Here is a 23,351-nt window from a genome sequence, read left to right on the forward strand (position 1 = left end):
CACTCCTCCAATGAGCAATTTCAGTCCTAGAAACACAGCCTAGAGCAACTTATATGTGTACAGGAGGATCACTGTGGCACTGTTCATAATTTGAAAAATCAGAAACTCAAAGGCCCACCAAAAGAATAGATAAATTAGTTTGGTGTATTCACACATGCAAGAGCACACAGCAGTTTAAACCGATGAAACAGAGGTACATGGATCAACACGGAAGAATCCCAAATATACAAGGTTGAGCTTAAAAAAAAGCAAGATGCAGAAGGATACAAGCAGGATCACACCACTTACAAAAGGTTAAAGCCACGGGGATATGTGTATAAAAACAGTTGATTGAACTTGGTGTACCCCCCAAAAAATAATAAATAAATAAATAAAATTAAAAAAAAAAAAGGTTAAAGCCATATAAAGTATCACTACAAACTGTTTATGGATACATGATATGTAATAAAAATATTAAAACATGAAGGAAATGACTCAAATTCAGGACAGAGGTCACCTCTGGGAGGAGAAACGAATGGGACTGAAGATAGGCACAGAAGGGGTTTCAGTTGAGCCTGCAATGTAAATGTAGCTGTGTCTGTTATTTCTCAAGTTGAGTACTGGATACACAAGTGTCTGTTACATTAGTGTTAATATTTTTTATGCACCTTGAATATTTCATAATAAAAAATTAACTCATATGTATTGATTGTGGGGGAGATATTTAAAATACAGATTCCAAGTTAAATTATTAAAAAAACAAAGATAGGTTTTTCTCCTAAAGGAAAGAAGCAGGGGGAGTTAGAATGACCCTCTGGACCCCATTCCAGACTTTCTAAGAGCTTGAGAAAGTCACTTATCTCCTCTGGGCCTCCAGTCAGTCCCTGTTTCTAAACCGGGAATAAAATCTCTGCCCCCTGTCCATACAAGGCAGCAGGATGTCCAGGGGAGGAGCTGCAAGGGGGAGGGAGCTGCCCTGGGACGCTCAGGGATAATACTTCCTGTCCTGACAACCTCACTGAGGCTTCTGAAAGATCCGATGAAAGCATACACATGCATGTTAGTGTGTCTGTGTGTATGGTTAGATATAGACAGGTATATATATATGTACACATATAGCTACACACACAATTGATATCTGATATGGTACGCAGAAGGTGTTCTGGGATGCTCAGTGATAACAAACCATTACAAAAGGAGGAAGCAAAACTACATTTTGGTAACTATCCATTTGACTCTCCCTTACGAAGTTTCTAAGTATAATATTTCCACTTGTATATTTAGAGTCTGATTTTTTTTTCTTTTTTCTTTTTTCGGCTTAGTTCCCTGACCAGGAATCAAACCCAGACCCTTGGCAATGAAAGTGCTGAGAGCTAACCACTTGACCACCAGGGAATTCCCTAAGCCTGGCTTTAAGCAACTCTTAGGCTAGTGATTTCCCACCCAAGATCTGAGCACTGGCCCCTATAGCTCTCATAGCACTCTATCTCATTGCACTTATCTTAGGACAGCAAATGTTTATACTCCATGAGACTAGGGTCTATTTCTACCATGTTTATAGTCATCACCCCAGCCTAGCACAATACTCAGCACATAATGAAGGACTCAAGCATTTTCTGAAGAAACGACTGAGTTCCCATGATCAGATTTGATTCCAAAAGGCCTCAAATCAATAAGCAGGTGCCAGCCGTCTAGCCACGACTGCCTCCTGGATGCGGAGGTGTATGGCTGCCTCTCTATCCAGCATCTCCTCCAGGGCCTCCTCAGGCATGTTCAGAGCTGACTCCAGTGGCTAATTCCATCAGGCAGGAACCCCTGACTGCAGACACACATGGAGACAGTTCAGTCCTTTTAGGAGAGAGCTGCCCATGCCTTCTCCAGAAAACAGGAGGAGTGTGGGAGGACAGCACAGCACGGCCAGATGTGAAAGTCCCTTATACCCACCCGCTTTCCCAGTTTATTCCCTCACGACAATCCCAAATTATCAAACCAAATGAAGTGTTGGGGATTTTCTTGGGGGGGGGGGGTAGAGTTGGGGGTAGAACTCCAAGGAACATCCAAGGTAGAGGGGGACAAGGATTATGAAATGAAGATTTCCCCAGGGAGTGAGGCTTTTACTGGGTATTTGTATAACACCACATCAAAATGTGCAAGTGAGAGTTTTCACAATTTTCTAACGCTCATCTCTCTCACCCCTGAGCAATAAGGAAATGGGCATTTTTTCAATGCTTGCTTTTGCTACTGGGATACATGGGCTCCAAGGAAATAGAACTTGGTAGCCATTTAACTGCTAAGCATACTCTCCTCTGCCTTCCTAGGCCAACCACCTGAGGACTCTGGGTTCAGCCACTGGACAAATCACACCCGTTGCTCATCTGCTTATGCGAATTCCTTAGGGCCATGGGGATGCCTCCCAGAGAAAATCCACTGGCATTTGCTAAGCATTCTGAAAAGCCTGGAGGAAAGGACGTCTAGTTTTTCTTTAGAGGCCAAGTTGTGACCTTGCTGGACCCATCTTCCTTTCCTAAGAGAACAGAACACTACGTGATCCTTCACCCTCCTTTGGACTCTTAATGGCTAACCCAAGTGGAGGAAGCAGGTGAGATGAGAGGCATGTTGAAAGTTACTTGGAGGTCAAAAGACCCAGGCTCTAGCTGCAGAATTGACAGATGTCTGAGATTCTGATGAATGGAATCTTTTACAAGCACACACGTGCATCCTTTTCCTCCTAAAAGCACTAGAAGAGTAAAAGGGAAGTCTATGTTTTGTACTTAACTTCAGTCTAATGCCAGGACACCCCTTTCACCACACCCCATCATCCAACATTATGCAGACCTAGTCTGGAAAATGGGACTCCATGCTGGGAAGTCAGATGCTTGGCTCGTTTCAACCCAGGATATATTTATGAAGTTGAATTATTGATGTGTCTCATAGGCAATGGGGAGAGAAATGATACCTTTTCATGATCACTTCTGTATCCTGAGCAATCCCACAAATCTTCCCTGGCACCATCCCCATCTTCCCTCTTCCTACCCCCAGGCCAAAGGGCAAAAAGATGGGTGAGGATTAGTGGGGGATGCCAGAGCTGTCTCCAGAGCTCCAGAGGCTGCCTGGGCCTGCAGGGCTGAATCATCATGGCTGCCCACGCTGGCAGGTGCAGCCAGGGTGGGGGCTGTCTTCACTGGGTCCTCATCAGGTTGCAGGTAGGGCCCAGTTCCTGCAAGAAGAACAGGGCTTGGAGTCCTGCAAGTGAAGGACTTACCTTGGAGTCCCAGGGTAAGTGGTGGGTGGGAAAAGCTGGTCTCTAAAAGGCCCTGAGTCCCAGGAGAGCAGATGCAGTCTCCCAGGATCTGCATGAGTCGGGGCCAGGAAAACTGACTAGGCCATCAGAACAAGTGCCCACTATTATGTTCAGGAGGCCCAGGAAGCTTCCTGAGGACCACACTCATGGATGCAGAGTCACAGAGCCCATCATGAAGGCCAAGGTAACCTCCTGGCAGGAATCCACATACTTCCCCCATAAAAAGCAACCTGAGAACTCTTCCACGAGGCATAAGAAAGCCAGCTTGTTTTTAAGACTCTCCTTGACCAATAATATTATCTGGTGGAAGCTATGGCCTCAAGACCCTCCTCTAGCAAGGTTCTGATGCCAGAGGAGGGTGGGAAGGAAATTTTAGAATGCCAATCTCAGAGGAGGGACTTGAGGATCAATTGATTCAGAAGTCACAATCAGATGCCTACAGGAGCCTGGTTGCTAGAAGGTGAATCAAGCCACCCACAAGGAGTGGAGGGCTCTGGAGCCACACTAGACACCGCATGCCTGATAAAATAGGTCCCACTGACGGCAGTCCAAACCTCAACCCAACTTGGCCCCTGGCAGCCACACAGATGTTGGTGGGTGTGGAGGATGCTGGAAGCTTACAAGGTCATTCAGGTCCCCACCTCAGTGATCTGCTGTCTTGAGCTACAGAGGGCATCAGTGCAGGGAGACGGCAGTGAACTCATCTATGCCTTAAATCCCTCACTGTGAAATGGGAAGAACATCAGTGATACACAACACCACTGAAGAAAACTGGTGAAATGCACAAGTTGGCATGCACAGCTCCCCAGTCTCGGCGGCCAGGAGGCTCCAGGGTGTTCCACGGGAATGAGCAGGAGTCCCATGGTTTGACAATTCCATAGTCATTGCCACTTGTAGCCATGAGGGACCATGGCAGATTCCCAGGCCTGTCTCCTAACTACCCAACTCTGGTCCCCACTCAGTGCAGGATCCAGGATCCAAGTAGCATCCCCAAGGCCTTTGTCTCTGCACCACCCCCTCAGCTGACTTCCAGGAGGAGCCTCTGTCAAGTTCCCAGCGGAGGGAGGCAGAGACCTGGGTCCCGCCCTGGCTTTCCCTCTAACTCCTCGGGTGACCTTGATGAGGTCACTGCCCTTAGCAGACCTATTGCCTATTGTGCCAGAGGAGGGAGCTGTCTTGGGTGGTTAGGAAGAGCACTGAACATCCTGTGGCTGCAGGCCTGTGGTTCCTGCCTCTCACCTGTAGGCAGTACTCCCCTGTTTGAACTCCAAAGTCAGGTTGACTTTGCTGTCCACCCCAGCTTATCCTAGCAATAATGTTACCCATTCTGGGTGTGGGTGGGTCAGGAGACTCTGTCAAGCTTGGCAACGGGCATCTTTCCCTACAGCTGTTTCTTAAAAACTTGGTGCCAAAGCTGGTATAAGGGAGAGATACACCTTTAACACCTGCCATCAGACAGTATTTTATGTAAGACAGAAGTTAAAGACAGCAACACCTCAAGGTAGGGAGATGTGTCCTTGTGCAAGTACACACATGCCACAAGCACACATGTGAAGGCCTCCATCCGACTCACAAGACCAGTCTCTTACTTGAGCTTCCTGCGCTGGCTGGAAATTACAGCTTAAGAGAGCGGTCACGCAGAGGGATAAAAAAATTCCATTCAGACATACCGCTCCAGACCTGAGGCCTGTGAGCAAAGTTTCCGGTGGCCTCCGCGCTCCTCCCTGTTCCAGGAAGCCACACGGGTCGCCCCCTCTTCAGATTAAGGAGCAGCCACAACAATTGGGAGAGCCGGGGTGACAGCTTTCCCGGGCACCCTACGCCCTCCACGGGGAACCCCAAATATGGGATGCCTGGCCTCCAGCCAGCACCCCCGTCTGCTGCGCGCTCACCTCCCCAGCATCTCTGTGATCGCTCCTCCGCCCACGACGCTCGGACCGTACCAAACAGGCCCTGCGGACCAGCCCACCAGCCCCCACCTCCCCGCATGGCCCAGGGGCCCATGTGACATCCACAGCCTGTTTCAAGGACACTGCAGCAGGCAGCCCAGTCTCGGGGGTCTTCCCCTCACCCCCAAAACACACACACATACGGCCACGGGAAGAATCAAAGGGCGAAGCCTTCCCCACCGCCCTGCAGTCCGACCAGTGCTGGCCTGGAGGAGGCTGGGCGCGGGAGGATGGAGGCGGCTGCGGCGGCGAGCGGATACCGGAATGCAACGCTGCGGGCAGAGCGCCGGGCGGCGATACCGGCGGGGGCTCACCTTTTTGACTTGGTCATCCTTCAGTTCGGTGAAGTAATAAGCCAGGAGCTGCGCGGCGATCATGTTGGCGGTCGGGGTCGCAGGGCTGCAGGCTTGGGGCCGGCGTCTGTCCTCCGCAGCCTGGGCGAGCAGTGGTCCTCGGGCGGCAGCTCCGCGGCTCCTCCTACTCCTCCGGCGGCTCCTCCCCCACGACCCGGGGCGCGGCGGCGGCTTGCGCGCTCCCAGTCTCCGCGCTCCCGTCCCCGCGAGGGTGACAGCCTCCAGTCGGCCCACCTCCTCGGCGCCCATTGGCTGCCGCGCGCCTCTGCAGCGCCGGGCGGTGGCGGCCGGGCCAGGGCCGGGGGGGCGCGGTGGCTGCTCCTCCCCGCGCCGGAAAGGGGGCGGGCGACGCTGCAAAATCCCCCGCAACCAGGCATCTCCCTGCACGTCCCCCACGTAGGGCGCCGGAGCGGGGGCGGGAGGTTCTGTCACGCGTGGCGGCGTCCTGCTTGGGCGGGACGCAGGCCGGGAGGCGCGGGACGCGGGAGGAGGCACCGCCCGGCCCGGCTTGCTGTCGAACTGGGCCGTCGGGGCGAGGGCGGGCGGTCCCCTTCGTCGGATATTAGGGCTCGCCCCTGGGAGCTCCGTGGAAGGGGAGACGCCGGGAGCGGGCTCGAGGAAGTGGGCGTGGAAAGCGAGCGGGGCTTGTGCCGGCGGAAGAGAGCCCCGGGAGGCTTCGCGGTCCTCGCAGCGGGACCCCGCGCCAGCCGGCTCTCGCGGGCCCAAGGTGCCGAGCGCGAAGCCCCATCTGGGCCCTCACCGACGGGGCATCACCCCTCCGCCCTGCCCCACCCTGGCCCACTCGTGCTGCGGCGCCTCCAGGCCTGATATCCGGCTGGCGGATTTGTATTACTAAACCAAGAGCGACGCCCTACAGCGTCCGCCCCTGAGTCACCGACCCTCCCGTAGGGCGCACGCCTCTGGGCGGGATTTGAGCTGCAGGCCCTGGCCTGTCCCTGTCTCTCTGGGCCCCTGAGCTCCCATGCTCTCAGGAGTCTGGGGGACAGTTTAAGTGCCCCTCTTAGGTGCAACTTTTTTCACTTCCCGGAGGAAGTTAGCGGGCCAGGAGGAATCCCTAGAAAACCATTCGGCTGTAAAGGGGGGAAGGGAGGTGAGGAATCAGAGGTGTTTTTGCTGCTACTAGGACTGATGGCGGCCATAGAATTCTTAGATTAATTGCTTTTGTGTGCCAAACACCACCGGAGCTTTACTGCCTTACAAAAGGACATTTAATGAGCTCGAAATACAAAGAAGTGGTTGCTATTCTGATTCAACAGGTAAGCAAGTGGAGGCTCACTGAGGCCATGTGTCTCGCTATACACCAGAAAGCTGTAAACCCAGGATTAGACTTTGGGTCTGTATGTTTTCAAAACCACTGCTCACCCTTGGGTTTTGCTGTCTTCCCAGTCGTAAGTAGCTTCTCTGTCTAAGTAGACCATGATACTTGAACCAAGGCTGCACCACATGGTGCCCTGAGATGGTCAGTGTCCAACCCCATAAACTCTACCCCAGCCTTGGATCATGGGGTCCCCTGGCCAGGCCTAAGGAAGGTACAGTGGAGTCAGGAAGGGGTAGTTTAGGTCCAAAACAGCCCCCAGAAACCTCAGGGCCATGGCTTTTGCCATCACCAATTGAAGAGGATCTCAGTTGTGGCCCTTGAGGCCTGAGTCTTCAGTACAGAGCACAATCCCTGCCCCCGGCTTTATGGCTGTGGCATCCAGAGTCACCTCTCTGAGCCTGCTTTCTCATCTATAACATGGAGATACTAATGCCCACCTCCCTCCCTTGGTTGCTGTGAAATATACAAATAAAATACCTGCTTATAATATTAATAAGTGATAGGTATTATCCTAAGATTGACTGGGAAGCTGATGAGGTTTACACTTCAGGGCTTCTCACTTGCATTCTCCCGATTCTAGGCCCTGAGAGGGCCTATCAATTTTATATTTGTAATTTCAAGTTATTTTCCAAAGAGGCTCCCCCAAATTATTTAAGCTTCAAGCCTCACAAAACCTGGATCTGCCCCCTGCATAGTATCATTATAAACCAGGAACAGAGAGGTTTCCTGGCATCCATCAAACACTTACACCACCTGCATGGCCATAAAGCAAAATTGGGTGAATGAGAACAATTTGGCTGTTCTCAAGTGCCATTTGAGTCTTGCAAATGTGATTCCACCAGACTCACAAGGATCAAGAACGGTACTTTGTTAATTGCTCTGTCTCACACTCAGCCCAAGGCCTGGCACTCGAAGGTGGAAGGAGCCCAGTGCAGCGATTAGGAGCACACATACCCCTTAACCCAGGCCCAGCCAGCATCATCACCAAGCCCCCATTACAACTGGGATGTCTTATCTGCACTGGATCCAGGGAGAAGCTAACCCTTGCAATGGCCAGGCTACCCTGAGATGTTCTGTTTGCAGGCAGCGAGGCTGCCAGTGCTCTCTCTTCTCTGCCTTTGAGAAACTGCTTCTTAAGGTGACTCACTCCTCCCCACCCCCTGAATGCAGCATATCCCAAGGCCTATCAATATTTCCTGAGAAATCTCTCTGGGCCTGCCCCACTGCCTCCTCCCAACCCTCAGTCCTCATCAGCCCATGCCAGAAATATAACAAGAGTCTTCTCGCTGCCCTTCCTGGTTCTGGGCTTCCTGCCATCCAAGTCGTTCTGAGGTCCCAGCTACATTATTCCTGCTAAAAAGCAGCCTAATCACACTGTAACCCTGCCTTAAATCCCTTGATGGCCCCTCCTTCCTGATGGAGCCAGTTCAAACATCTGTGCCTGGTGTCTGAGGCCTTCTGTAATCTGACTCCACTCTTCTCCATTTATCTCTTCCTCCACCATTGGCCACAGTGAGGCCACTTCCCACTGTGCTTGCCCCATCCCAGGTCCACCCTGTTTGAGCCCCTGTTCATATTTGCTTGCTTGCTCGGCCTTCTCCACTCACCTCCACCTGACCAGCGTCCCTCTCGCCCAGCTCTCCCACCCTCCCCATAAAGCCTTCCCTGACCATGGCTACTCACTGCAGTCTCCCAGGCCTCAGCACCTCCACAGGGCAAACTCGGACTGTGCTCAGAGTCCACCTAGATCTAGACCAAGACTCTTTTTCACAGACTACCTACATGAGAAGCAGCAGGTGGGCCATTTTGTCCAGCATCAGATGGTGGTAGAGGTTGGAGCTGGGACTCAAACCCAGTTCTGATGCCCAGCCGGTGCTCTGTCCATCATTCCCCACCACCTCACTGCAGCCTGGTTCTCAGATGAGTAACACTGAGTCATAACAGTCTGCCTGATATTGTTGACTGTTTTCTGTGAGGCAGCCTTATCTGCCCCAATCAGGCAGCTTCCTGAGGCCAGAGCCCATGCCACACTGCTGTGTCCCACGTGGGGCTCAGAGCTGGGCCCGTCTCCCCTTTCTGTCATGCCAGTTATCCCCCCTTGCATTTCTTTATTATTCTGCCTCTTTTTTGCTGTCACGTATCTCTTGGACCCCAGCCAAGTCCCCTTGCAGATTACTCCACAGACCCTAAGGGAGAGCAGCAGAGACCTGGACCACGGGAAACCTAGTTCCCCAGGTCTCCCCTCTCCCAGAAGTACCCTGGGTTTCTCTGTTCATTTACAGGGCTTCCTCGTGTATGAGTCGGGGTGGGGGTGGAGGGTCAGACAGCGCTGGGCTACCAACCCACAAAACACCCCGGCTGGTAAGAGAATGAGGGCTGCAGCTAAGTCAGAATGAAACAATTTGCATCAGACCCATGGCACTAGGAACTTTACTCCAGAAGTTCTCTGCAGCAGATCAAAGCTGTACCCCAGCATCTGGCAGCACACTTGGAACAGCAATGCTTGCATAATACTGACAGTTTACAGAGTAGTTTCTCATTTATTGCCTCATTTCTCCTGATAACAGGCTGGTAAGGTTAGAAGGGCAAATATTATTATCCCCACTTAATCAGTCAATGAGGGTTATGGAGTTTAAAGAGCTTGCTTAAGTGCTCAAAGAGAAGGAGAAAGAAAAAGAAAAAGAAAAAAGTAAGGCCAGTGCCCTCACCAGGGCAGCATCTGGAAATCCTGACACAGCAGAGGGGCCTGTTGTACACAGCCTATTCTGAGAAGAAGCACCAGGAATGGAGCCTGACCCAGTGTTAGTTAGTTCTGTGGTGTTCAACCTGGTTGCATAAAAGAATCACCTGGAGGGAATTCCCTGGCGGTCCAGTGAGTTAGGACTCACTGCTGTGGGCCCAGGTTCAATCCCTGGTCAGGGAACTAAGATCTCTCAAGTCATGCAGTGCGGCCAAAAAAAAAATCACCTGGAGAACTTTTACAAATGCTGATATCCAGACTCCAGCCCCAGGGATGATGGATGAATTGATCTGGGATGCAGTCCAAACATCCTTTTGAAAGTTCCCCAGGTGAGTTCCAGGGACTGCCAGGAATGAGAATGACTGATTTACACCCTAACTTTCTACAGGGACATCTGAGGAGGAAATGTCTGAAATGAATTGACAGGTAATATTTTTAGCAGTCTCTCTTAGACTATGCCGACCGGTGGTTCCTCCAGGGTCCTAGTGGTCCTACAGATCCGGAGCACACTGAGATGAAAGTTCATCATGCCTTTCTCATCAGCTTTACACAGTTCTGCTTCCTGCATGAGAAGGCTGGTGAGGAGTGGCTGGCGTTGTAAAATCACCTCCGCCTGCCTCCTTTCCTCTTTCATTTCTCCAAAGTGCTGCCCTCCAACATTATAACAGAGGTTATAAATTGGCAATCACCAGGCTAAATAGACCCACCTAATGTTTTATGAGCCAACACTTGAAAATTAGGAAATGTCACTTTTAAAAGCCAGGTTTCTGGCATCTAAAGTCTAGCCACACAGAACCCAGTTTATCATTGGCAATAATCAGCTGGCACTGAGCACCACTGCCCCCTTCAGACAAGGCACGGGTGCTGCAGCTCACCCCAGGCCCCACCCTGCCCATCTGCTTCACTGGTACATACAGCTGACTGGCCCCGGTAGGCATTTCAACTTTCAACTGATAACAGACCGAAGGCCCCAGGTATTAGGGCCGGGACAGAGGTGAGGCAAGAGAGGCCTTGCACCCTAAGCACCTCTCTTGCTTCACCCAAGTCCCAACCCTCTCAGGTATCATTAAAGTCTCTGCCTGCCTGCCCGTTGCTCAACCCTGACCTGTTTACCTGGCTCAAAAAGTGGTGTGATACCCCAGAGACACCTTGTTCAGCTTCTGTCCCCCAAAAGTCTTCTATTCCCCTTTAGGGGTGACAGTCCCTCAGGGAAGCCAAGGAAAGCCCAGTCTGGTCCTGTCAATTCCTGGACATTCCATCCTCATTCCATTGCCTCTGAAACCTGACGAGCCTCCTGTGCATAAGAGAATAACAGCCTGGAGGAAGAAGGGTTAACCAGCCCTCTGAGGCCTGCCTGGCTTCAGCCTTGCTCCTTATCTGAGGCCAGCTCCTTTCCCAGAGGACGCCCATATTGTGTTGGAACAGAGCAATCTTCAATCACCCTCCTGGTTACCCTGAGTTTCTGGGATAGTTCTCCCCAGTGCCCACACACAGCCACCCTCACGGGTCCAACACAAGGTTCTCAATCCTGCCCCTTAGAATTAGCTCCAAAATAAAGAGGGAAATGCTCACGTAGGAGAGTCCATGTCAACACCTGGGCAGGGTTCCCAGGCTGTGGGATTGCACAGGCCAGCAAATTAAACATACAAACAAAACCCAAGCAACGGCTTTTCATTTTGCTAAGAAAGGATTTTTTTTTTCATTGTAATTTCCAACTCCTACCACCATAATTTCCTAAAGAAAAAGATATTTTAACCCAGAGAAGTAAAAATAAGGGCTGCTTTTTAAATGAAATACTTTGGTTTTATCATAATAATAGTGCTTAGGTAGGACTTACTACCTACCAGGTATTGCTTTAAATTCTTTACTTACATTAATTTGCTTGACCCACAGAACAACCCAATGTGGTAAATTTATCCCCATTTTATAGATGAGAACACTGAGTCACAGGGAGATTAAGTGACTTCTCCAAGGTCACAGGGCTACTGATGGAAGAGCTGGGATGTGAGCCCAGGCAGTCTGACTCAAGACCAGCCTGCTGCTCTAACATGGTGAAATATTCATTTTACCATATTGTCCTTATTTCTCTTATGTCACCCAGGCACAGTAATGGCTCAGTCACAGATGGGTCCAAGCACCTGAGTTGGGAAGCTTCTCCCCTAGTGTACCGAGCCATTCTTGGTTAGATTTATAAAACATGGCACATGGATCCTGGCTCTGCAGAACACTAATAATAGGGACAGAGGAAAGGGACAGAGTAGGTAATTAAATAGTTAATCCCACGAGGGGATTGTAAGTAAAGAAAAAAGTATGGGAGACCCCTGTAAGTTAATGATCACTCAAGAAAGCAGATTTGCTTAACCACAAAGAACCACAAAACCAAGCAGGCTTGCTTAGCAATAAAACCTTGCAACAGAAGCATAAGACATGGCCCTAAACAATAAAATAATGGTGGCCCGAGACCCACATCCTGCCCAGTGAGCTCAGTAAGTTAATGACCCCTAGGATATGCTCTCTGCACACATAAAAAATAATCATTTATGGAAATGTGGCATTTCAAAGTGAAAGACCCTCGCTGTACTGAGACCTGAAGTAATTTTTCCATAGTGCCATGACAGTCCTGGCTTGACCATGGGACAAGAAAACTCCCCCACCCAACCTGGAGGAAAAGCTGATGATGGAAGCATGACATCTACTCAAGAATGAGGAAGAAGGTGGTCTTCTCCCCCTCCCCACTTTTCCTTTGATTATAAAACTGTGGCCCACTAAGTTTTCAGGGCACAGCATCCTCTCACCCACCCACTTGTAAGCCTCACAAGCGTCCTATTCTAATAAATCACTTCTTATCTATCACTTTGCCTCTCACTGAACTCTTTCTAGGCTGAGACATAAAGGACCGGAGTGCCTTGGAGCCCCCTGAAACACCATCTAGCAGTTTCACTCTTATGAAGGTCATTTTCAAACCAAGTGGTGAGGCTGATCCCAGGACAGAGGGGCCTGTAAGGGAGGTAGGGAAGCAGTTGCCCCTCCCAGTGCAGTGGGGGTGGGGCATCTAGTTTGGTGGATTCAGCTGAGCTGTCTGAGTGTTCCCTCCTCTCTCAGTCTTCTGTGGGTCCATCCCAACATGCCCTACCCAAAGAATCACTCTTGTCAGGAGCTGCAGCTGCCACCTCTCTCCTGAGCCCCAGACCTATATTTCCAACTGCCTGTAAATATCAGCTCCTACGTCCCTGAAACTCAATTTCTCTCCCATCACAGTGATTTCTTCTTAAATTTATTTTCTTCTAGATTCCTCCCCTTGTCATTTCTTCACTCAATAAATATTTGTGAAGCACTTAAGGTGCCCTGCACTTCCTAGTTCACTAGAAATGTGCAGGTGAGCAAGACAGAGTCTCTGCCCACATTCTGTGGGGAGAGACAGACAGTAAACAAATCACAGATTAAAGGTACCTTAGGTCAGGTGCAAGGAGGAAAAGCAAAGCGAGTATAGGCGATAGCTGCATCCCACAATTTCCATTTCCCCTTTGTCCCAACTAATAAATGCTTTAATTTTTAGGAGCCTAGCGCCCCCCCCCCCCCCGCCCCCGCCATAAAGACCAGCTGTCCTTGCAACTAGATATGGCCGTGGGACCAAGTTCTGGCCAGAAAGTAAAGCCAAGTCCCCCTAAAGCTGAGTTCCCCGCCTAGTTTATGATTAAACTCTCTATGTACAACTTTATTCCCTTTCTTGTCCCGCCCGTTTCCCTGATGACTGAGGAATAGCAAAGAGAAGGGGGACCGAAACTGAGCAGGTACAAGCCCCTCCATGCTCCCCCCACCCCTTTCTTGTTTGTCCTTCCCTGAGTTCCAAAGAGCAGTTAATGGTTAGAACACTAGTCACAGGCCTCCTAGTTCCTCCTAAAGGGATACAGGTAACACCTGAAACATATGCATATCTTTGAGTGGTTCTGCAGAAACTAAGACCCCCACTCAGTGGAGGGTGGTGACTTGCTGACCACAAGCACCCCAGACTGACTGGAACCAGAAGGCTGATGAATGAGATTCTCAAAACATTACCCTGTTACTTCACCCCCAACCAATCAGAAGGATGTCCGCTAACTGATCACACACCCTGCGACACTTACACCTAACGCTCCCTTTAAAAAACCCTTGCCTGAGCGTCTTTTGAGCACAAGCTGCCCCTTGGAGCCCTGCAGTAAATGCTGTACGTGCTGTACTTTGTTCACTGCAACCGGTGTCAGTAGATTGGTTTTGCTGCACATCGGGCAGGAGGACCCAATTTTGGTTCCGTAACAAGAGGAAAGTGAGTGTCTCATGGGAGCTTCCGAGAGCCATTCCTAAGACTGTGCAGCTTTCCCTCTGCCATCCCTCCTTCTTCCCTCTTGCTGGTGAAGTACAGACAGACAGGCTGGAGATTCAGGAATCATCCTGGATTTGAGATAAGCTTGGGAATGGCAGCCATACCAAAAAAGCAACAAAATAAAATAGAAAGAGCTTGCGTGCCTGTCACCAAGGTGCCCCCATCAGCCCCACACTGACTACCTCCAGATTACTAGAACTTGAGAGAGAAAATTTAAATTACAATAGAGAACAACAGAGAATATGAGTATCACTTAGATAGGATGGATAAAGGAGGTCTCTCTGAGGATGTGACATTTGAGCAGAGACCAGAATAAAATGAGGGAGTATGCCATGCCTGTGCTTCCTCTTCTCTCTTGGGAAAAGAGTGTTCCAGGCAGAACTGTCTCCCTGCCACCCAAACTGGAAACCTAAATACCATCCTTGAGCTCCCTCCTGAATGCCCCACATCTAATCTCTCACCAAACCCCATCAAGTCTACTTATATTTGTGTCTTGAGAACAAACACAACATAAATCAAACCTACGAACTCTCTTGAATCCATCTTCTCCTTCTGATTCGTTCTGCTACAACAGGACTGTAGTGGGTTGAATGGCACCCCCCCCCAAAAGAGATATGTCTTAACGCTTCCAACCTGTGAATGTGACCTTATTTGGAAAAAGAGTCTTTGCATGCGTAATTAAGTTAAGGATCTCAAGATCATCCTGGATTACTGGTAGGTCCTAAATCCAAAGACTGTCCTGATTAAGAGGCAGAAGAGAAGACATAGGGAGGAAAAAAGAAATTGTCATGTGAAGGCAGAGGCGGATGCCACGTGAAGATAAGCCAAGGAACGCCTGGAGCCCCCAGAAGTGGAAGAAGTTCCTTAGAGCCTGTGGTGGGAGCACAGCCCTGCTGACACCTTGATTTTGGTCTTCTGGCCTCCAGAACCGTGAGACAATACATTTCTCTTACTTTAAGCCACCAGGTTTGTGGTAATTTGTTCTTGTGGCCCTAGGAGATGAATGTAATGCCTTTAGCACAATACCTACTCTCTCTTAGCCCCAGGTTACAGAACTTGACTGTTCAGAAACCCCTGTAGTAAAAATGTTTTGATCATGTATCTCAATATATATATTAATTTACAACTATCAGTGCATACTACTGTACTAACACGTTAGGTACGTCGTAAAACACACCTAAGTGTCTATGTTAGACATGAAAACAGATGAGACAGATGGAGTGTAAAATGATACGACTTTGGAACTGTTTGGCTGTTTCTAATAAAGTAAAATACACACAGACCCCATGACCTAGCAATTCCATTCCTGGGTGTTTGCCCAAGAGAAATTAAGGCATGTGTCCCTACAAAGATTTGTACACAAATATTCATAACACTTTATTAGGAATAGCCAAAACTAGAAGCAACCCAATGTCCATGAGTGAGAGAGTAGACAAATTGTAGTATATCCATACATATGTCATACTTCTCAGCTATAAAAAAAAAGAATGCTTTTTGAGGGATAATAATTTTATTGAGTATAATTCACTACCATAAAATTCACCCATTTAAAGTTTGAAATTCAATGATTTTTAATACAATTGCAGAATTGTGAGATCCTCACCACAATCAACTTTAGAATATTTTCATCGTCCCAAAAAGAAACCCCATATCCAATAGCTGTCACCTCCCACCCAAACTCCCACACTCTCCAGCCCTGGGCAACCACTAATCTACTTTCGGTCTCTACAGATTTGTCGGTTCTGGACACTTCGTATGGATGGAATCATACAATCTGTGGTCTTCAGTGATTGGCTTCTTTCATTTAGCATAATGTTTTTAAGGTCCATTCACGTATAGTACATATATGAACTTCAGTCTTTTTTATTTCTAAATAATATTCTGTTGTGTGGATATACAGTTTGTTTATCCACTCATCAGTTAATAGACAGTTGGATGTTTCCACTTTGGGGATTCTTTTGATATTGTATTAGTTTGCTAGGGCTGCCATAACAAAATATCACAGACTGGATGGCTTAAACAACATAAATTTACTTTCTCACAATTCTGGAGGCGATAAGTCCAAGGTCACAGTGTTGGCAGCTTTGGTTTCTTCTGAGGCCTCTCTCCTTGGCTTGCAGATGACTGCCTTCCTCACGTGGTCTTCTCTCTGCGTGTGTGCACACATTCCTGATGTCTCTTTGTGATCCAAACTTCCCCTCATAGAAATACCAGTCAGAGTGGATTAGAGTCCACCCTAAAGATCTCATTTTAGCTTAATTACCTCTTTGAAGACCCAAACTCCAAATATGATTACATTCTGAGGCTAAGACTTCAACATTTGAATTTTGTGGGGACATAATTCAGTCCATAAAGTGTCATATTAAGAAAACATTGCCTAATCGAAGGCCACAAAGATTCATACCTAAGTTTTCTTCTAAGAGTTTTATAATTTTAGCTATTGCATATAGGTCTTTGACCCATTTTGAATTATATTTTCTTACGGTATGAGGTAGGGGTTCAACCTCCTTCTTTTACATGTGGATATTGTCCCAGCACCATTCATTGAAGAGAATATTCTTACCCCATTGAATTGTTTTTATATCCCTGTCAAAAATCAAATGATTGTAAGGTGTAAGGACTTGTTTCTGGACTTTCAATTCTATTCCATTGATTTGTATGTGTATCTTTATGCCAGTACCACACTATCTTTATAAGCTTTGAAAGTAGGAAATATGAGTTCTTCAGCTTTCTTCTTATTATGAAAGGTGTTTTGGCTATTCTGAGTCCCTTCCATTTCCATATGAATTTTAGGATTCTCTTGTCAATTTCTGCAGACATTGTTTTCTTAATTTCATTTTTGGATTTTCACTGTAAATGTACAAAACTACATTGACTTTTATATACTGATTTCATATCCTGCAGCCTTGCTGAATGTGTTTATTAGTTCTAATAGTTTTGGTATGTGTGTGTGTGTATCTTAGGATCTTCTATACACAAGGTCATATAGCAATGAATATATGCAGCAATATAAAAACATTAAAGCCAGATGCAAAAGAGCACATGTGTATGATTACATTTACATGAGGTTCAAGAACAGGAAACCTAACCTATGGTGACAGAAGTCAGAGCAATGGTAACCTCAGGACAGAGGATGGGGAAGGAGTAACTAGAAAGGGGCATGAGGAGACTTTTGGGAGTGAGGGAAATGTTCAATATCTTGAACTTCGTGATGGTTATATAGGTGCATACATGTGTTCAAACCTATTGAGCTGACACAGGATTTATGCATTTATGCATTTGACTGCTAGTAAATTATACTTTATTAAAAAATAAAGAGATAAACATAAAATAAATTATTTTAAAATGCAGTGTCCTAATAGCATCATTAGCTAATTATCTCAAGGTCTTCTTTGTACCTAGGGATTAGCTCATCATAGTGATATACAAAGTAAAGCCCGAATTCAAATAGCCTTGCTTGCTTTAATTTTTTTGGCTGATTACTTATTATATCTGATCAGATCTTTTATTTCTTTTAACCCCAAGACGTGCCTGATGATTAGCTTGTACTAGGAATAGGAAAATAGTCAGCACTCTTATTTTCTCACTGTTCATTAGCTTTAATCCAGTTTCTATGTAGAAATCTTTCTCAGCCACTTGCTTATTCTGTAAGAGTCAGTCTAATTAAAGCCAGATAATATCATGCATAAAACTTCAACCAGTTTAAGTTTGGAATTATATAAAAATAAAACATTACCCAGAAAACTGAAAAAACAAACAAATGAACAAACAAAACCCTTCAACCAGGCCGTTCTAAGATGGTAATACCTCGTAATATGTTTAAAACGGCCCAGGAAGCAAAGGAAGGGGCCCCTATCAGCCACTTCTCCTCGTAAGAGACGCTGGGTACAGGATGATACTAGTAACCATCTGAAAGGCTGACAGAGCAAGGTTACAAGCATTGATTAGTCTTCAAAACATCGATTACAATGGAACTTGCAATATTTTCTTCCCACTCTGAGGTGGATTATCTTGCACACACGCCTCTGGAGGTCTCTCTATATATATCCCCACTGCCCAGCCTGGTTTCCTAGACGCCCAAGACTCATGCTTCCTGCCGCTGCCAGATAGGACACCATGTAATCACATGATGCCTCAGCCTAAAGATCTTCTGGACCCCATAGAGTTCCTTAACCGGACACCCGATGCCAGCCCCACCCAACCTCATCAGCCTCGCCTCCTGGCTTCCCCACCAGCATCAAGCCAGTCAGCCTCTCCAGCCTTCTTTCCATCCTTTATAGGCTCTGCTCTCTCTGCTCCGAATGTCCATCCTGGCCTTACATATCCCTTCCTCAATCAAGACCTTCTGCAAATCTCACCTCTTCTATTCAACCCTCCTTCTCTCCCCAAGACAGGGTTGATTCCTCCCTCATCTGGCTCTCCAGTCACACGTCACCCTCTGTTGCAACTTTTTTCTTTTTTGCAGGTTGAACTTCACCTCTCAGCCGTAAGTCCTCAGAAACAGGAGACTCTTGTTCATTTTGGAAGGAGCAAAAATATAGCTGTTCAATCAGTGGAATGAGGGTAAGGGCAGAGGTGGCTATGAATGCAGACCCAGCCTTGAGCCTCACCTGGCTAATGGACTAGGTAATGGACCCAGATGCAGGAGAAATCGAGAGTTACTCTGCTTTTCTCTTAGCAGGCTGGCTCTTAAAGACTCCACCTTACCACTTTTGCATGAAGCAACCCACCTCAGATACATTCTGCTGCAATTTTTTTTTTTTTTTTTTTTTTTTTTGGGCCGCACCAGCTTGGCTCGCAGGATCTCAATTCCCCGACCAGGGATTGAACCCAGGCAGTGAAAGCCCAGAATCCTAACCACTAGGCCACCAGGGAGCTCCCCATTGAATTTTAAAGACACTGTAAAGTGCCAACTTGGGGAACGGGAGGAAGGGGTGGCACTACAAACGGCACAGAAAATTCTGTCTTGGAACCATATGGGAAACGCCAGCAGGGAAGACCTGAAACCTATCCATGCTTGGGTGCAGGGGGGATGGGCACCAATTTCCTGGCATGCCTGATCCTGCACATTGGAACAGACAAGAGAGGGGAGAGACCGTTCCATCCCCTCTCCCAGGGTCTCTCCCACAGTCAGCATGCCACGCAGCTCCAAGGCTGGAGAGTCCTGTGTTTAGCTCTGATGCTTAGCATTTTGCTTCCAAGAAAGGGCTAAGAAGGGAAGCTAGTAACAAAGGCCCCTCAGAAAGCCCCTGCCCTGTGGTGGTGGGCTGGGCCCAGCGGGAGCAGTTAGAGGTAAGTGCTCTTCCTCACCCTTGAATCCACTGCAGGGCTGCTCACTAAAACCATGATCAGAATTCCCAAATTGCCATACAATGTGTCTCTTTTACAGAAAACATTACAGAAGGAAATGGAAAGAGCATTTAGGCTTCTTACCTTACTTTTAGTAAGCGGGGGCTGGATTAGAATTTCAGATGCTGTACCCTTCAAGAGAGGACAAGATAAGGTGTTATAAAGGCATGCAACTTGCATTCACAGCATATTGGTGCTTGTAAGTAACCAACCATGCTCAGAAAGCAAAAGTAGTTACAAGTAACCTCGAAATACCTAAGCAAATTCTACAATGATAAATGATTCTCTGGAAGAAATGCAGCAGAGCTCAGAAATGGTCAATTCATGAATTTATTCACATCAACATTTATTAGGTTCTTACAAATGTGCCAGGTACTGTGCTAGGAGGTGGCACAAAGATGAAAAACAAACAGTGGCTCTGCCCTCAGGGAGCCCACGGTCCACTAGACAAGACAGATGTGCTATCAATAATGAAAGCACAGCTGGCTGAACTGCTAGAGAGGAGAATAGCGGAGCTGTGGGAACACAAGGGTCTGTCTCTGCTGAACCACTGGCCCTGCTGCGTCCCCAAGATTGCAGAGTGAGATGCTTCCCAGATGAGCATGGAGGGAATGTGGGCATCAAGCAGCGACCAGCGTATTTAGCATCCTTGGCGAGTTAGCATCCCACCCTTTTACAACTTCCCCTGCCTCACAGATTTGGGGAGCTGCTGCCAATCAAGAGACAGGCCCATGGGGATTTCTTCATGATGGCAGCTGAAGGGATAAGGAGGATATAGTAAATTGTTTGCAAAAAACAGCCACAACAGTTCACCTCTCTGTACCTATGCTCTCATGTCGTCTCCTCCCACAGTGACGTTGGGTCTGGCCATGTGACTCGCTTTGGCCAGTAGGACAATATCAACAGGATGCAAGCAGAGGCTTCAACAATTGCTTGTGCTGGGGCTTGCCCTCTCTTGTTCTTGGGACTCTTGCAAACACCACTCTCAGTGGGTGAGAAGGAATGGAACCAGAGTAACAAAGCACAAGAGGAAATCCCACTTTACAAGGAAGGAGACCGAGGTTTCTAGAAGGTTGCATAGCAGCCCACAGACACGCAGCCAGTCCCTGTGAAAACTAGCAGTAAACCATGCATCCTCCCTGAAGGGCAGCCCCTATCTTTTCAGCACTTCTTGTCCTGCCTTGCGTAGAGTAGGTGCTTAATAAATGTTTGCTGTTCATGAACTGAAAAGCCATGCCCTCTTCTAAGCAATCCCCAAATCAAAGACACTCCATAGAAATCAGGATCCTGGGGAAGCTAGGAAAGCAAGAAAAGGTATCAAATGACCAGGACAATCCAGGCAAGTTTTCCACATGCTCAAGGCCCAAGTAGTCTAGGCTTCACACTGATACCCCATGAGGGCAAACTTCCTGCTGAAAGGGCTCTCATGAAGACTGGCAGATACTTACAGGCCTAGAATCAAGAGTAAGGTGACCGTGAAAAATACTGTCTGGGGCTTAGAATAGCCAGGGAGCCAAGGAGAAAGAAACTGAATGGACCATATAATTTTTGGCCCTTCCTTAGATTAAGAGCGGGAATTAAATATTCAAAACACAACATTTCTAAGCTTGGAACAACTTGAAATATAACTGTCCTAAGGAAGTTATGGTCTGAGTGGCATGCCTCACCCCGAGCCTTGAGTTTGTCATGGAGATAGAAATAACACAGGCTAGGAGTCAGGGAGATCTGAGTTTATGTCCTGGATCTGCCATTGACCAGCTGTGCAAAATTAGGCACATAATTTAACCTAAGCCTCAGTTTTTCCATCTGTAAAATGGGAATGATACCTACTCTGTTGGGCCTTTGTGAAAATTAAAGGAGACCACGTAAAGCAAAGTGGTTGGCATGGGGTACTGCTCCTGAAATGGCAGCAGCTGCAGGAAAGGTTATGGATTTATACGGAGGCACAGGGCAAGAATGCCAACTTACACTGGGCTGTTTGACAGGTCAAACCAAGTTCCAACTCATCGGTTTCCAGCTTGTGTCTGAGATCCCAGAGCCCATGTTCTTCTCTCTGGACCCCCAAGTACCATGAAGGACCAGGCTTAGACCCACAGATTGACCCTGAACTCCAAGTGCCAGTGCCTCAGACACGGCAGCTTTGTGCCATCTCTCTGAGACTGGCCTGATCTGCTTTAAAGTCTTGGTGGCATTCTGCCTGGGGCTGACAAAGACAAGCAGGGGCACAGGAAGGGGACACTGGGGACCAGGAGAGGTGGTCGTGACATCCCAGACAAACCTCCTGGTTTGGAGGTGCTCCTCCTTCCCCAGAATGGGCAAAACTTGTCTTGGTTGTGGAGTAAAGAAGAAGAGAAGGAAGAGGCGTCAGAGGCCGGGGACCCGCAGAGAGTCTCCCCACTATAACCAAACAGGCGCCTTGGATTCCACGAAAGAGACTGAGACTGAGCTTCCACTTAGGGGTTAGAAATGGCATCGAATCCAATTCTTTCAATGCCCTGTGAAACAGGAAGGATGTGTCTGGGCTACACTTTGCAAAGCCCTTCTCAGAGATGCTAAAGGGGACATTTTAAACCAGTCCTGCACACCACTCACCTGGAAGCCAAAGCAGCTCCCAAGCTTGCACCTGCTTTCCACTTTCAGACACTATTTGGGAACTAATTTGACATCCAAGTACTGACCTGGGGAAAGTCTTCACAAAGCAAACAGGCTAGGCCACAGCAGTGATTGAGAGGCTGGTATGAGAGAGCTCTGTCCCCAGGGCACTAGCCCTGCGTTTATCCATTGGGCTTAAACCCCATTGTGCCTCTATGTCCCTAACTTAAAAGGGAGCAATTGCAGTTCTTGCCCACAGGGGCCATCTGCAGTACAGGTTAATTTAAAATGAGCCAGCCACTCAAAACATAATTTATCCTGTAAACATTTTCCAGGATGTGTTTCAACATCCAGAGAAGCAAAACTCTGTGTAAGAGGCAAGAATGGGCTTCAGCTTTTACATGGCAACATAGAATCTAGCCAAGGAAGGTTTCTCTTAGAAAAAGCCACACTCTTATTTTCATCACACGTTTGTGACTTTGCAGCATGACTGTCTAAGAAGCAATTAACCAAAAGGGTTATGTGAATGATCCTCTAGGCCCACCTTTGTCAGGACCTTTCTGGCCCAGGTGCAAAAATGCACAGAGAGTTAGAGGCCGAATCTGAGGGGGCTCCTGACTTGTTTCACAAGATCCCTCACTTGTTCCACAAGGTCCCTGGGGCTTCCCTCCTATAAAATGGACCCTAACATAACACCTGCCAGAGAGAGCGGGCTGAGCCGGCAGGGGTGCACGTAACCACATGAAATTAGAGAAAAGCCAGAGGAGATCTTACGCATCGCTGGCAGCTCTGCCCCATGGTGGGGAGGTCACCTGCTGTGCCTAGGTCCTTTCTTCTCTTCCGTTCTCAGCAGCAGGGGCTATGATGCCTGGAGAAAAGCAAAGCCCAAAGGAGGCAGTGTCAGGGGTTCATCGGCCTCATTCCTGCCCTTACCAACTGGGAAACTAAACATCAGATACTGGGGACCAGGGGCAGAGTGCAGGCCCTTGTTTCCAAAAGGATCTGTAACCCTAAGTAAACTTTCATAAGGTTTCTGGCAGGATATCATCCCAGAAGAAATTCCCAGGAAGCTAGTCTGCGGGTGGTGCCTCATCCCAACTACAGCCTCCTCTGCTTACAAAGAGGTCTGGAATTGGGTGCTACTTTGGGGAGGAAATGGAAATTAGCCAAGACAACTTTGAAAGGCCAACATTTCAGAAACGCGCTTCATCACGGTGTCATTCTTTTCCCGTCTAATTTAAACAGGGTAGGGAATATCTCTGGGTAAAAAAACAACTTTCTAATTATAAAAGCCATGCACACTCGTCACAGAAAAGCCAGAAAATACAGGCAAATAGTTTAAAATTTTAAGTTACCTTTAGTCCTGTAGAAACAAGCTCTATTAACATT

At 47.9% G+C, this 23,351-nt stretch overlaps 1 protein-coding gene across 2 annotated transcripts in view; it reads right to left on the reverse strand.

Annotated features, from left to right (window-relative positions):
- The window catches only part of HK1 (hexokinase 1), a 68,294-nt gene extending 62,417 nt beyond the window's left edge, over window positions 1-5,877 (reverse strand). Inside the window, exon 1 of one of the 2 annotated variants that reach the window (XR_009053812.1) lies at window positions 5,544-5,877. Coding sequence is in view for 1 of the 2 variants with exons in the window: in XM_057735681.1 (XP_057591664.1) it covers window positions 5,544-5,831 (288 nt within the window). In the remaining variant the exon portion in view is untranslated. The remainder of the gene's footprint in view (window positions 1-5,543) is intronic. The other variant, XM_057735681.1, reaches the window with a different exon arrangement.
- Window positions 5,878-23,351: the final 17,474 nt, after the last annotated feature.

This window comes from Hippopotamus amphibius, chromosome 5 (assembly GCF_030028045.1).
Source record: "Hippopotamus amphibius kiboko isolate mHipAmp2 chromosome 5, mHipAmp2.hap2, whole genome shotgun sequence".
Taxonomy (NCBI): domain Eukaryota; kingdom Metazoa; phylum Chordata; class Mammalia; order Artiodactyla; family Hippopotamidae; genus Hippopotamus; species Hippopotamus amphibius.